At 35.1% G+C, this 17,156-nt stretch overlaps 1 protein-coding gene across 2 annotated transcripts; it reads right to left on the bottom strand.

Annotated features, from left to right (window-relative positions):
- Positions 1-1,556: 1,556 nt before the first annotated feature.
- On the bottom strand, positions 1,557-16,281 carry LOC121384718 (max dimerization protein 1-like). Of its 2 annotated transcripts, none has more exons than XM_041515234.1 (6): positions 16,092-16,281; positions 15,915-16,002; positions 14,854-14,883; positions 12,739-12,853; positions 8,771-8,957; positions 1,557-7,598 (listed from the first exon to the last, which is right to left on the bottom strand). In XM_041515234.1, the coding sequence occupies exons 1-6, from the start codon at positions 16,159-16,161 to the stop codon at positions 7,456-7,458; spliced, it is 633 nt and encodes a 210-aa protein (XP_041371168.1). In that variant the 5' UTR covers positions 16,162-16,281; the 3' UTR covers positions 1,557-7,455. The 2 variants fall into 2 exon arrangements, with proteins under 2 accessions (XP_041371168.1, XP_041371169.1); XM_041515235.1 differs by having other exon boundaries at positions 16,104-16,281.
- Positions 16,282-17,156: the final 875 nt, after the last annotated feature.

The raw sequence follows: 17,156 nt of genomic DNA, 5'->3' as shown, positions 1-17,156 counted from the left end.
TCGGTATCTGGATTAGAATAGTATGATGTTTGTATGTGTCTTGTTTGTGCATATGTTTTGCATCCAGTTTTGTATTGGAATGCCTATATGCAATAAAGGTTTTTATCTTTTATCTTTATCTTTTTATGTGTGATACAAGATAAAATTATCACATGGCTTGAAAATGTCTTTATCACTATAGTAAGATTGAACAGGTATGTAATAAAAACATGCACCAGCCTTAAAGTCACGGACCCTAGTTTTTCAGTCTATTTTTACTATTAGTTTACCCATTTCCATACATACCAGTGTTTCTGGTCATCCTGGTGGTTGTAATGCTACGAAATTGATTTTTCATAATTCTAAAACTGGCTGTACCTGAGAAGTAGGTCATGGAGATAAGGTAGTGTATTTTTAAAATAATATTTTTTTACCATTAAACTCACTACATTTTTCCATTAGTAGCAAGGGATCTTTTGTATGCACCATCCAACAGACAGGATGTGCCAGTTGTGGTACACTGGCTGGAATGACCCCATTTGAATGTCACAGACTAGTTTCACTCTATTGCAACTTACCGGCATCTGTGGCATCGTGGTTAGGCCATCGGTCTACAGGCTGGTAGGTACTGGGTTTGGATCCCAGTCGAGGCATGGGATTTTTAATCCAGATACCGACTCCAAACCCTGAGTGAGTGCTCCACAAGGCTCAATGGGTAGGTGTAAACCACTTGCATCGACCAGTGATCCATAACTGGTTCAACAAAGGCCATGAGTTGTGCTATCCTGCCTGTGGGAAGCACAAATAAAAGATCCCTTGCTGCCTGTTATAAAAGAGTAGCCTATGTGGGCTTGCTGCCTGTTGTAAAAGAGTAGCCTATATGGCAACAGGGTTTCCTCTAAAAAAACCAGTGTCAGAATGACCATATGTTTGACGTCCAATAGCCGACAAGATAAAAAATCAATGTGCTCTAGTGGCGTTGTTAAATAAAACAAACTTTACTTTACTATTACAACTTTATCCCAATGTGTTAAGGTTTGCAGATTAACCAAACTTAAAAGTCCATTTTCAGACTAAATCTAGGATAACTTAACCAGCAAACCACCACCGAGATTAATATCTTTATTAGAGGAAATGTAACCCAAAACTAATACATGAACTATGAACAGCAGGAAATAACCCAGTGGTAAAGTGCTCATCTGATGCTCAATAGTTTTAGGATCAATCCCCATCAGTGGATCCATTGGATATGTCTCATACAAGCCAGCCAAATCCACAACTAGTGTAATGTAATAAAGACTGTGGTATATACTATCCTGTCTGAGAGATAATGCATATAAAAGATTTCTTGCTGCTAATTCAAGAGTAGCCTACGGAATGACATCAGGTTTCCTCTCTAATTACCTGTGGTCCTTCAACCATACATGTTCAACACCATTAAACATAATTAAAATATTTGTTTCATTCTAATGCAACTAAGCTAATCAAACTGTTCATTACCGTATGTGTGTTAGATGAATTACTAACACAATAATTCTGGTCTCAACAGTTAGAAACAACATACGACAAAATTGCCATTTTTATATTAATTAAGATTTTATTCCTCAAAATGAGTTGAACAATAAAATTAATTGTCATATGTACACAAAAATGTCTAGGGTTTCTACAATTTCCAGCATTCTGGTTCTTGTACAACAATAATATTTAAATGGCTATCCAAACCATTACACATTCATCAAAGTGTTCAGCCGAGATTAACTTTTTTTAAAATGGGAGGAGGGGTGGGAAAAAAAGAAGAAAAAAAAGGCCATTTATTCAGTAGGCTAACTTTCTCTTTTTCTGGTGACTTGTTATAACTATTACAACACATTAACAACAATACACAATAACAGGGTACCAACTACACAAAGATCATTGGCATCATCATCAAATGTCACTGCATGATGAAAGTAGAAAAGAAAGAACAGTCATACTGTTTCTTCCTAAGATCTGTTACAATTAATCTTTTTTTAATATTAAAAAAAAAAGAGAAAAAAATCCCTAATATAGATAATAAATTAAATTACACATAAAATAGATATTTTGATCTATTTTGAAAAACAAATAAAAATGGAACACAAGACAAAAGAAACATCATGTCTGTTCCTTCTATCTACATAACCTGTGTGTGTGTGTGTGTGTGTGTGGGGGGGGGGGGGGGGGGGGGCAAAAAAGTCATAACAGAAAGAAAAAAAAACCAATGTGGGCTAGCACTAAATATTTTAACAAATGGGACAGGACCGGGCCCATAAGCAGTCCTTTGGTCATCACAGATTAAATCCAACACATGCACACTTACACCAATCTTGCAGACCAGTGCAGGAAATGCTAAAATATTTGATCTTTGGAAAGCACCAACATTGCATTGGAGATTGTTCAGATGCTAAGTGAATTCTGTTGTCTCAACATCCATCCCAGTTAACGGCAGCAACATTCCGCAATGCCAACCTGCGAGATCCATCTCAACATTAGCATTTTTCGTATTTCACAGGCTGAATATCTTGTCTACCGTATTTGTTACATACCAAATACATCAAACTGTGTTATTGTAGTCTTGTTCATGAAATTCGAAATACATGTACATGGAGAAATTTCTTTTACAAAATTAAAGGTTCCTCCCCACATCCATTGCATGTAAAAACATGTGTGATAGACACACAGACATTCGTACACTCGTACACACAGGCCCTATTTTAACAGCTCGGAGCTAAAGTTTGATTATAGGCACCAAAGAAAATGGGGTTCACCTGCACATATTCCTGTATCTTATTCTCCCTATCAAAGTATTCTGCACCTTTTACCATTCTGACTCGTTATAATTTAACACAGGTACGTTTACAATAATTCTGATTTTACTACATGTATAAATTAATTCATTAATACATCCCATACCATCACTGACATCCAATACACACACATATTAATATTATTATATCTGTGTTAAGTGTTATGACAGATTCATCCATGTCAAACTCTGACCATTCATACGTGTGCTGCATATGAGTGGAAATTACAATCAATCAATAAATATTACAACAACCCAATGTGGGCAGTTTTCATAAAAAGGAACAAGTAATGATGAAGATATGGGATATTTTCAACATGGTAAATATTAGCACAAAAAAGGTTTCACAAAGCCTTGAATAACCACCAATACCCAGTGTAATACTATGCATTATTGTGTAATATGTCATAGGGGTAAATTAATATTAATAGGCGGCAGACGTGATTATCACCAACTGCTATAGCTGCCATTGCTTCCTCTTTTCCATGCTTACAAATATACATATCAGTGTGTTCAGAAGAAATAGCTGCCTACTTTTCTCAAACAAAGATGATGGACATTCTCTATTTATAAACTACAAAAGAAACGTCTTTACCATTAAGCTATTTCAATCACAAAAATAAGTCACGCTACATTCAGTGTATCATTTGTATACAATGCGGTGACGGCCATATGCAAAAACCTACAGATACAAACCTTTTAGTTTGTCCCTACCAAGGGCTCACACTGGAAAACATTTACCCAATTTTTAAATATCTAGAATATTTCCTTGAACATGATTGAAAAATTGATACAATTTTTATAAGCAAACTAACAAATGTTGTAGCTACTTTGAATAAAAATTAGCAACTGGCTAATTGGCACAGTGAAGCCTGCTTACCAATAATTATGTCTGTTTTTTGTTTTTTTAATTAAACTTTTTATAAAGTTGTCCCTTTTTGTGAAAATAGCCCATATTTTTTTCAATACACATTTCATTTAATATTTCTGTCTTCTCCAAATATCTGAATAGTTTTTACAATTCTTATTGCTATACATACCGGTATCAGTTAACCTTGGTGAAATGCACATAACAGTTGATCATATTCTTTGTTTAAATAATTTAACATATTAACTTGTTGAGCATAATATGTATCAACTGACCACAATAGTTAATAAATTAGCCTTATTCTATCTAGTACACACACAGTTCAGGACATAAGCCACTTTACCATCATATTTGTCATACTTAATGTTAGATCACATATCTGATTTCCAGCAAAAGAAACAAGCTCCAATATAAATCACAAACAAAGCATGTCAGTTAGAGGTAGCTTAAATGTTATACCGGTATCTAAAAAGATCTAATTTATATATATTTCCTTGTGATAATTGTTATCTATTGTACGTTTATTTAACACTGGTTACACAATTATCAGAGAACATATTGTTCATTATCGTGTCATGATTTGCTATGCAAGTTTCAGAGATAGCAACACAATTCTAAAACTTTAAATGCTAACCAATTTTCAAACTGATCAGAACTATAGTTTCTTAATAAAAATTAGAAACAAAACGTTCCTAGCAATTCAAACATTGGTATTAACAGGGAAAAGCAGAATATTTTCTGATACGACAAACATGTATTTTTAATTATTTTATCACATAATAACTTTACACGGAATGTTTATTTTGTGCCAGTAAAACTATTCTCACCATTTAAGCAACCTTTAAGTAAAGACATGCTTTTTTTTTCTTACTTTTTTTAATTTCTTCCAAAAAGAATGTTATCCATACATTTGTATAACCAGTTTAAAACTGTTCAGTCATCTGTAAATTTTTGTTCTACAGCTTCTTGGAAACTGAGATAATGGAACACTGGAAGCAGAAGCACTGAAGACTAGATTTCATGATTTTTGACCTTGGGTCCAGTACAGAAGCAATGTACCTGCATAAACACATTTTTATTATCTTTTAAGGAGTCGTCTCCACCATTTATCTCCACCATTTACAAACATTTATGTACAAGTATTTACAAATATCTTAAAACTTTTTGTCTTTTTTTTTTTAGTATTTGACACTATACTAATTTTTACTTTAAGCTACTCCAATATTATTTGTTGGTTTTCGGGCTAATTAATCAACTTTAGTAATAAAAATAATTTTAAAATACACTTTTAACTTTAAAAAAAAAAGATTTGTTGGTTTACTTTCTTAATCATACCAAAATAAATTTATTACAATACTTCAACTATTTTGGTATTTTCCCCACAACAAAGACTGAATTTTCCATTCCAAACAAATAAATTTACTAACAACCCTGCCCCAACCCACCCACCCACCCACCCCAACAAAAAGAAACAATTATGTAAAACAATTCTGTTCATAAAATTGGAGTGGCCTAAATAATAATATAAAAAATTAAGTTCAGAATTCAAAATTATCGATCGTATCTTATATATAATTACCAATAGCTTTATTTTGACATCAGTGGGATTAATCAGCCTTTGAATTATTATGTTAAATACACAATGCTAAACCTTTTTATTTAATGGTATCAGTTTCATTATTGCAGGTTCAAGCAACGTATTTGGTAACAGTTAATTAATACTTTCACCAGTTGTTTTTCTCACAAGATTTCAAAAGCCACAAAATGACAGAGCATTTCATATTAATAAAAATACACACATGTGGACGCGCGCACACACACACACAATCTAAAACAAGACTGCCTATAGAAGACAACAGAATTCACATTATCTTTGAGCCTTTTTGTTGGCACCACAAGGCTCATAAACAGAACAATATTGGTGACCATCAAGTCACCACTTTAAGTACCCAAGAAAAAGAAGAAGCACAAAACAAAAACAAAAAATGTCACCAGTTGTACAATACTCATGGCAAAGAGATCATTTTGGCCTTACCCAGGGCTGACTACAATGCAACCTTAGCTAACATTTCGCTGTACACGGAAAACTCAAGCTAAAATCACATGGTTACCAACAGGGAAAAGTTTTGATTTGCGTATTTAATGTTGAGACATATCAAAGTTGGACCCTGGTATTTGCCTTAAAAAGTAACACACCAATATCATATACATGTATGCTGACAGAATGGAAACACGTCGTAATAGTTCTTTCCACATCACACAATCTCAGATGAAGCCATTGAAACAAAGTATGGCCAACACTAAATCCGACATGTACAGTCGTAATGCACAGCCGATCTGAAATAATGTTATGCTTGAGAGCGTCATTCGTTTTTTTCAAACTCCCTTCCAGCATAATAGTGAGATTCAGCCTTATTGCAAGTGCACATTATCAGTTCGATCTCGACTTGAAATATAAGCTGAACTGCTGACACTGCCAGTGTCGGCAATGTTTATGACATGCAATGAAAATAAACAGTAGTAGATCGATTTCACATTTCTGTTCATCCACAACACACCAGAATGACATACACAAAAAAAAAAAAAGAAAAAAAAAGAAAAAAAAAAAAAAAAAAAAATACCTACTCCTTGATAGGATTTAACTTTTACACAAAATGTAATAAGTCTCTGTTTTTTTATTACCTGAGGTGATGAGAATTATTTTGCATGAATCACAAATATATGCAAGACCAATGGCAAAACGGCATTGCATACATATTAAAATATATTCTCTGGACAAATTGTTTTGTACATGTCACGCACACTAGGAGAAGTTAGTTCCAATCAGACTACACACTAAACCATTCTTACGAATGGGGATGGATGCAACAGCTGCCATATTTTTCTTTTTTCTTCCAGTGAATCACATTTCAGCTAATTATTAAATATATCACAGAAAACAATATCCATGATTGCAACGGAAGAAAAGGCTGCTTTGCTAATCCTAGACATTTTTATGTAAATCAACATTTCATTATCTAGGTAAACGTTCTTGCTGGAACTACTAAAGACTGTCCTTGTATTACTCTGGATGTATGTGTAATATACTTGCTATTGAATGCATTTGTAGTCAGTGCTCCAAAGTAAAGACAAAATATTTGTCTAAAAAAAAAAAAAAAAAAAAAAAAATTGCCTCCACTTCATTCAGGCACACATGCACTTTAAAAATGTTTTGATACTCTCATTAAAATAAATTACATAAATATTAAGAATTTGGATGTTCTCTCTTCAAAAGCTGATATGAGAATACTCCTAGACATTTTTCTATGTCCATATAAGAAAGACTGTAAAATATGTTGCCATGACACGCATGTAGTTAATTGGCAAATAAAAGTGAAAAGGAGCTAACGTCTTAGCCCTATGCTGCCTTCTTCTGGATGTTAAACGAGATAAGACCAGGGGACAGGAAATGGCATTCAAAATCCATATAGTGTTTGTAGCCATATATGTTGTACATACAAGTAAAACATAAACATTTTAAAACATCAACAAAAATTAATAAAAATAAAATGTACTTCCAACAGACTTCGCCACTGCCTCAATAACAAGTCTAGAATTATTGAATGACCTTTTGCTATCTGAATGGACTGTGTTCACTATATTGTAGTTTATTGTTGTTTCTGTATTTCGCAGTAACGTGATAACCAGATCTCTCTTGGAATAACCGTGTTTGTCCGTCTGTCAACATTATGCTACACACAGCACTATATCCAGTTATATTCATTTTGTGACAATCATGTTGGCATCAGAGCGATTCCAAGTATGGTGAATCATCAAAATACACTTTGCTGTCCATACTACACGCATCACTGCTCCCACTGCCAATGCTACTGTGGTCATCAAAAAAATCACTTTGGGCACTATTGTATCCAAGGATGTCTATTTCATCTGTAAACAAAAAACATAACAAACATGAACTTCAATACATGAAGAGCAGAATAATTCTATCTTATAAACAGTCTGTATATAGCAAGCAAAGTTGTACATGTATAATAAACATTAATCATAAAATAAAATAGTGCTTATGATTTGGAGATGTTCAAGGAAAACATCTACTTAACAAATAGTTTACAGGAATAAACCAGATTAAAAAACCAAAACACATGAAAAAAAGGGGGAAATGTATAAAATTTCCAGATTACAAAAACCCCCAAACAAATATATTATTGCCAAACATCCCCCCCCCCCCCCCCCCCCCCCCCCCCCCAATTAGCAATTTTGTGAAATTGATCAGCAAATCTGCAGGACAGTGTGTTCCAAATGAACTCCAATAACATTCAATTGGAACACCTCGGACGATTGATACAATTATTCTGGATTTTCAACTTAGTGGTGCATAATGACATAAATTTACCAAATTCGACTTTAATTTGTATGTGGTGAATGACAGCTTAACCCCCCCCCCCCCCATCATGGAACACTGGTCAGGACAATATATATATATATATGTCAATCCAATTCCATTTCAGTGACAGAATTTCGCGATTCTGTAACAAAGGTATCTATCCACTCTAGACCCTACCCAATGACTCATCACACACAAACTGCTTAACCAGTTGACTAAAGGTACATCCAACTCTCAGATCAACAGGTGTCTCAATAATATTTGACGAAGTCAGTAATAGTGTTTACAGTTTCAACACTAGACTGCAAGTTTACACATCACACACGTGCTTCGGTTATGACTGGACAGATAATGATCTCTTTATGTGTTTTTTTCTGTTATCTGTTGAAACTCAGTTCTCTACTTTGCAACTGATTTGGTCGCATATGCGACAATTTTTTTCAATTTGCCCACTAAAACATTTCATACTATCTATATAAAAATACAAGTTGGCATCATCTGGCTCCTAGATAGAAGAGTTAACGTAGAGGGCTGGAAACTGTAACGTGAAGCTATCTAAATGTATGTAAGTCGATATCAAGTAGATGTAACATTATATATATATTATATTTATATATATATATATATATATATATATATATATATATATATATATATATATATATATATATATATATATAGTATACACAGACACGCAGGTCTCTAATGTACTTACCAGACTCGTGCTCTGAGTTGGTTGAGGTAGTTGAGTTTGTAGAAGAACTACATTCACTAATACTCCTTTCTTTGCTCACTCTGAATGAGCCAACATTAAGCTGATCTAACTTTCTCTGCAGGTGTCTTTGCTCCCTCCGAAGCTGCTCTTTTAGAAAATTTGTTTTCCTCTGCTTTTCTTCCAAGATCTGAAAATTAAAAAATATATATTTAACATTGTAAAACCTCACTGTGACCTTACCGAAAACATTTCAGGTGCACAACTTGACTAACCACCTTAATAGAGGGGCATTTAAAAAACAACTGCAACAAATATAATACAGGGACAGAAACTAAAGCTCTCCCCAGGTGAGTAGCAATGAATGGGGACAAGTACAATTTAAATTACGCTAAACCTGGACGGAGGAACCGGCTGAGGCCGACACCTGCACCCAGGACAGGCATGCGCTACAACAGCTTGCTCTGAATGTGCACGTTAAACTCTCTGACCTGACCTGAATTATGCTGACATCAGGCTATTTTGCCATGATACTATGATAAAAATACTATATAGCTCAGGTGCGTTCCTCAACAACTTGCTAGAATCCACATAGATTGTCCCAATAGTATGAGAACTAGTGATGTTTTTCTTGTTTAAAAAGTTACTAGTCCCCCAGATCAGTGGAAATATTTCTTAATTTTTAACCCTGTAATATACTACTCAAAAGAATTTAAGGGTCAAAAATTTATAACCAAATAAGTTTCACAGTGTATTAGATTGATGATGTAAACTACACCAAAAATTTAATTTATTGTTCCATATTTACAAAAAAACACAAATAAACGTCACTGTATACAAGAAAGTCACATGACATGCTGTCAAAGTTGAAGGTTGTCAAACATGGATTTTACACATTAGAACATTCGTTTAATAGTGTGTGAATCCACCCCTGGCGCAAATACACTCGACACATCGTTGCCTCATGCTGTTGATCAGACGTCTGAAGAACTCTTGGGGAATGGCCTGCCACTCTGCCATAAGAAGTTGACCCAGATCATGAAGGTTGGCTGGAGAGGCATGGTTATCCCGAACTCTCCTGCCTAATTCGTCCCAGGCGTTCTCTATTGGGGCCAAGTCAGGCGAATATGCTGGCCAATCCATCCTGGCGATACCTTGTTGTCTGAGAAAGTCCGTTACCACCCTGGCGTGGTGGGGTCTGGCATTGTCATCCTGCAGAACTGCCCCGCCGCCAATCTGCTGAAGGCCTGGGAGAACCAACGGCCGGATAATCTCATTCAGATAGCGGATTCCATTCAGATTGCCATCCACCACATAGAGGGGGGTCCTGTGGTAGATAAAAATGCCGCCCCACACCATGACGCTGCCACCACCGAACCGGTGACGTTGTCTAACGTTAACATCAGCGAAGCGCTCCCCAGGACGTCTGTAGACACAAACCCGACCGTCGTTGAACTGGAGACTAAACCTGGACTCATCAGTGAACATCACTCGACCCCACTGAACACGTTGCCACCGCAGATGAAGCGTGCACCAGTGACGTCTGGCCGTTCTGTGACGTGGTAGGAGTGGTGGTCGAACAGCCTGGCGACGGCAGCGTAGATTACTGGATCTCAGACGATTGCGTATGGTTTGATCAGACACTCGAGTTCCAGTCGCAGTCCGCAGATTGTCACGTAATCGGCGTGCAGTGGTTGTGCGTTGACGTAGAGCCATATTGGTGATGTAGCAGTCCTCTCTATTTGTAGTGCTTCGGGGTCTTCCCAAACGTGGACGATTTTGAACAGAATTCGTTGCTTGGTACCGTTGCCACAGTCGGCCAACGACACTCTGACTGACACCAAGTCTCAGAACAACATTTCTTTGCGTATTGCCATCCTGAAGCCAAGCAATAGCCCTTCCTCGATCTTCGATAGTCAGTTGAAGTCGTACCATTGTCGAATTTGGAGTGTGCACCGTACACGAACGCAAGCTCCAATTATACGGAAATTCAGCATTGGGAACATGGAATACACGTGCAAAGCGTGCAAATGAAGCGCTTTGTGAAAAAGCAAGTTATGGGCACTTAGCAGACCTTTCGCTTTCGCCCTAATTTACGTGCAAATGTAAGCATGTTTTCGCCATTAGAACTAGTCGACAGTGTCAATGACAGTGGATTTTAATTCATTTATGGGTTGCTTAGACCCACTTTCATCAAAATGGAACAATACCATGCGTGACATTATGGTCTAGCTAATATAATTGACATTCAGAAAATAATGTCGAAAATATCGTCTGACCCTTAAATTCTTTTGAGTAGTATATATATACAGAAGAACCTCATTAATTGGGACATGTATTAGTTGTCTTCTGGTGTTTGCTTACTGGCTATAAACTTGAAGAAACTCTTAGCAAGTTATACTTTTCTTCTAATTAAATGATCTGTTGTAAGAAAATACATCCAGTTAAGTGTACGCTGTTGTTTTCCACTTGTGTTTATGTAAATTTACACCCAGTAGAATTTGTCCAGTCATAGTTTTCAATGTTTAAGGTTTATCAACAAAAAGTGTATCGTTTCTTATAGAAATGTGTTAAATATGCAGTAAATGTATGTATGTATGTATCTATATATAAATATATATATTAATTTTTATCAAATTGTGACATTAACAAAATAATTAAAATTACACTTTACGAGCATAAAAAGCAAAGCTGTTAAATCGTATAATAACATCACCCTGAAAAAGTAGGAACTGTTCAAATCTACCCTATATATTGAATATGATTTGTGAATCATGAACAATAACTTCCTTAAAAAAATATCTTATAAGATTCTTTAGTTAACAAAATAAATAATTTTTAGTTGATGTGGTTTTACTAAGGGTTTTTTTTTCTCCAAAGAACAGGTGAAAATATTGGTGAAGAATGTTCACACAATTACATAAACAAATGTTTATACCAATCCAGTGTTTGCAGTATGTACACAGTACACTTGTACTGGTGATAAACAAAAGTAGGGAACAAAGAGTTACTTCCCTTGCCTCATAGCTCAAATATGAGCTTTTTCAAGTTTCCACAGATAATTCAATCCTGTCATAAAGAACTGTCAGAAACAGTATTTTAGTTTATTGTCTATGAAAAACAAATTGCCTCTAAAAGTATATTTGATATTCAGAATAAAACATACAGAATAATAAAAAAACCCCAATAATAACAAACAAAAAACCCCAAAAACCGCCATGATCTGTACTGTACCTTTCAATGTTGCATTAATAGGCCATTATCCACATCTTTTCAGTAAACAAAAAACATATTCCATCTTAAGCAGGGGTGGACATACAAGTGCAGGTCAAGAGACTCAATGAGTTCTAACATTTGCAGGAGCTGCTAGTTAAAAACAATTGTAACTTATCCATGCAAAACAGTAATGATAAAATTGTGGGACCTCTAAATCTTAATCTCTGGATAGTTTCTAGATTTGCCCCAAGGCAGCTTTGATTCATCATAAATGAATATTCTAGCACATTACATTAATTACATGTAAGTTAATCTTACTTAGTAAGATACTCGTTTTGTCTTTTAAAATAAAATACATATACATGTATATATTGTAAATCGTTGTCCTCTTAGTCAAATTACATACCTAAAGCAGTCCTGTTGTGTACATGCCTTCACTTTTTTGTATTTTAACTGAATCAATTTATCCTAAGTACAGTATTCCTGTTCCATAACAGCTTTCACGGTTCACCATCAAGTATTCCTGGCACTCAAACTCATCTCCTTACAACACCAGTAATGATCCCTTGTCCAGTGAATTTTTATTCCAGTTTGATTTTGCATAACAGCATGTCCAATTTTAAAACAGCAGAAACATTTACCAAGGCACAAACATGGCAATTAAATTTTGTTGATTTCGTATCTGAACTTTATTCTGAGAGAAATGATCACAGAGCTCTTACAATTGAAGAATTTTTTTGTTTTTAAATACTTACTTGGATAAAATTGTGTGACTTTGTTAAGAGACCTAGCGTTGTATGCCTTGAACAATCAGCTCCAAGCGGAACCAGATCTTTCAATTTCTCTAAACAATTCCTCAGATGAGCTCTCCTGTAAACAAAATGAACACATTATAGTCTCCAAATATATCTACATATATAATGTACAGACCTCTGACAATTGTAACAATGATTGTTTCATTCTCACTTTGCTTGTGGAAGTCCAGTTTTATGTAACACAAATGTCTTTTTCACATTAAATTTAGAACACTGTTTACATATTCATGACAGGCTAAGCCAAAAATGAAATGTGTTATCAATTTGGTTTACCAAAACATTGTCAACTGAGACCCGCAGGTATATGAATTATAATATCAGGGCTAGCTCTGCCATTCGCGAACTTTGAAAACATTTGCGAATTTTATTTTAATTTGGCAAAATAAATTTGTGCAATAACTGATATTTTATTGCATTTTTTTTAAAGCTAATTAAGCAAAATTTTCATATCACCCAGAGCTAGCCCTGAATATGTACATACACCCACATAATTATAAAGTAAATAATCAGGAAACAAATAATATTTGGATTATTTTACATAGAATTAATAGCTATTATTAACTTAATGTCATACAGTGTATACTCATGAATGAGAGTTTCCAACTGATATTCATTTCCTCCACCTAACACAAATATTAACTGTTTGCAAGCAGGTGTATGCACTTCACTGTCTACCCACTCATTAGTAACTAGTGTTGGAAATGAAGTAATTTCACCATCAATCATCGGTTATAATCGATTTGCACCAACCAGTCAAGTTTTGATTGCATGATTAATTAGCTAAAACATGTATGAACTTATATATAGCAAGGATCTGAATTATTAGAACTATGCACCTACTAATATGTTCACTGCGATAAACCATACAAATTTTGCTAATTCTACTTTTCATACATATTCAATATCTGTTTTCTATATATACATAAGAAAACAAACCTACACCCCACCAGATTAAAAAGAATATTTCATCATCTAAAGTATAGTCCTAATAATCAGTTTAAAATTTTATCAACAATCGATTATGGATTTCATAAAAATGTATTTATACAACATCCCACAACTCACTACCAGTAAAAACATTTTCTGATACAGAATATGGATCTGACAGGATGTAAACAGAACCCTGGTTATTTTCTCAAAATGCTATGGAACTTCCACTACATCAGTCTATGGATCCCCTGCATTCCCCTGAACAAGGTAAAGTTACAATTTAATTTCATTGCAAACATCATATTTGCTAAATTAGAAGTCTTAATTGTGATGAACTAATGTAATTTACTTTGCATCAAAATGTCTAGAGGACAAATCTACTAGTTAAAGCTTCAAAGGTTTTCAATCAATTTATGCTGACTCTAGTTGTTTGACCTTGACCTGTCCTAACTGACATATTTGTGTTCAGCTGCAATCATTCACAGAGAAACAGTGTATCACAGAAATTAAGCTTACAGTTGGGTGCACTTTAGTAAATTACACATTCATGGTAAACCAATCTGTAAGACAAAGCTTTCACCTGAAGTTAGTACTATATGGGTTGTTGCCAAAGTTCAATGCAGGCAATCATAAGTTACAGAGCTCAAGTAAACCGGTCAAAATAGAAAACAAACAGTTACATGATTTGCAGAATTCGACTGGATAAGTCGGTAACTGGATGATATCAGATTTTGGTGGTGGGGTGATGGTGACGGTGATGGGGGGAGAATCCCACATCTCATTGATTATATTATTCTGGGTAAAGCATGAGGCTATGACTGGATTCTATACTTCTGCAAATCTCAGATTTTGAGTTGGAAGCATAAGAGTATGACATGACATCTCAAAACATATAGATCACATCACATCACATTTACAGATTCTGAGCCCCACCCCCAAATTGTTTTTTTTTTTTAAATTAATGCCCGAGTATACTGTATCATGTAATCACATGTATTTTCCTTAACTTGCTATTAAAATCTTACTAAATTAATAATAATAGTAATTTACTACATTAAAACGTTAATGCAGTTTCAAATGAGTCAAGAGGTAGGGCTGTTTCTTTAATTGCAATACTGTACTCACCTATTTTTTTCTAATTCGTTATGAGTTGACCTATAAAAGGAAAAATACAATTAAAAGTAAAGTTTGTACCAACACCGATTATTAATACTACAGAGCATTCAATTTCTAGAATATCCATTTGTTTATATTATAAATGTTTTTATTTTGAAAGCAAAATCTGTTTGGTTTACCCATATAAGGCCTACAATGATAGAGTGAAGTAACGGGCATGCGGGCATGTACACGTGCAATAAAATGCGTGGCTATTGAATAGGGTTGTTACATTTAATCCGCCAACTGTACATAGGTTGTTCTCAGTAACACCGCTCAATCCGTCACTTGCATTGTTGCAGGGAATCGCAGTTTGTAAACAAAGCGAGTTGGCTCGCAACCGTTGAACGTTCACACTCGCACACTGTTGCTTGGCGCCAAGAATAAAAACATACATATAAAGTATCATATTCCACACACTGTGGGAAGATGAATGGAATCTTGGAGTAGTGTTATAATACTTCACAGACAATAGTACCTAAAATTAATAATACTGGTATCATGCAAAGTGCGTTTGTACTTATTCAGCATGGATTCATTTTTAACTGTAAACAATCCAGGACTATTGACCAACATGGTCATATGACTAGAAATATAAACCTAACACCTTGACATGCACATAAAACAAATCCTAAATAGTAAATAGACATGCATAACTAGGAAATCTGGCATGCCAACAGTGTGATCAAGTAGTTTATTAAAGAGAAAGGCTACAAAAATCGAGCAGTTGTTAGCCGGGCACTAGATTACAAAATGGCGGCAGTCGTCAGCCAGCGTTCACATGACAGCGATGAATTTTTTCCACACAAAATAATCTAGCACACCAAATGAATTTATATTGGATAAAAGTTGTTCTTACACTTATAAATTACAACTAGGCTTCATGTTTGCACAACACAAATGCTGCTTTTAACTTACAGGAGTCAAACGAAAAATGACAGTTGGCAGACGAAGACCGAAAATCAGCTGACGGTAGATACCGCCACAAAAATACTTTTGCAAAGACATCCGATTTAGTAAAAATACTGTACCTGTTTCCCTGAGTTTTCTTTCCCTTTGACTTCTTCTTAGAGTATTCATCGGGCATCGGTAACGTGGAAGCATAGCCATGTTCAGCTTCTGAAGTTGGGAAAAAAATCAAAACATAACAACATGATCTGTCAAAATGGTTGCAACGTGGCAAATATCGAAACAAAAATAGTATTTACCATGAAATTTACCTCGTTCACGTCTCTCAAGGTACTCAGCGGCTTGTAGAAGCTGTGCAATACTGTGCATTATTAAAATAAATTGCAGATTTGGGCAAACGTAAAAGAAAAAACGAAATAAATGATACTGCAGTGTTGTCTGTTTTGGCCTGAACTAAACTGAACGCACGTTTCAGCAGGCGATCGCAAACACTCGTTTGTTTACAGTGTATTTGAATAATGCCAGACTACCTGTGTTTCCATTGGTCATGACATCACACATTATGAATATGTATAAGACACAATGCTGGCAAATCCCAAATGACGTCATTTCTCATGAATATTGATGAAAACCTATAAACCAATGAAGCTAAGGTCAACAATGCATCCACGTGACAACCGCGCCTTGACTGGAACTACCGGCTGATCAAGAAGCCATTAATTTCGGAGGTGTTGGCAAGTAAGGATCGTGGTTGAAGTCACGCAGTGAGAAATATGCTCTTATTCCGGCGGCCACTGCATGATAGTTGGTCATACACGAGGGAATATTGTTAACAGTGGTATATGCGTATGTGAAATAGGCCTAAAAATAAAATTCGACAGAGTGTATGTGTGGTATTCAGAATCTGAATGAAACGGAAACTAGTCTGTTAGCGTTTCACATCTTTTTCAGATAACATTGCGAATGCGTTTAAAAAATCGAAAAGTGGAGGGTTTACAGCTGTTTACGGAATGTGGAGGGGTTAAAAGAACTATAGTCAGTGCGTGTGTATCTGTCTGTCTCTGCTTCTCTCGGGCTCTGTGTCTCTGTCTCTGTCTCTCTCACTGTCATATATATATATATATATATATATATATATATATATATATACGAACTCCCAATTGTATGGGAGTGGGGGTGGAGGGGCAGGCTGATTTTTTGCCCGATTAATCTAAAATAACTGAATCTGGATAACAACGTTTATTCATATATTTTTTTAGTAATGCACAGTTCCAAATGAATCCCTACACATTTTTACATGGATTACAACTAATACTGCCAGTAGAATGATACAAATACAAGGTGAAAACGTTTCAAGTCAGTAT

This window comes from Gigantopelta aegis, chromosome 10 (assembly GCF_016097555.1).
Source record: "Gigantopelta aegis isolate Gae_Host chromosome 10, Gae_host_genome, whole genome shotgun sequence".
Taxonomy (NCBI): domain Eukaryota; kingdom Metazoa; phylum Mollusca; class Gastropoda; order Neomphalida; family Peltospiridae; genus Gigantopelta; species Gigantopelta aegis.
The sequence above is the reverse complement of the archived record's forward strand: the minus strand, read 5'-3'. Positions and strand labels throughout refer to the sequence as shown.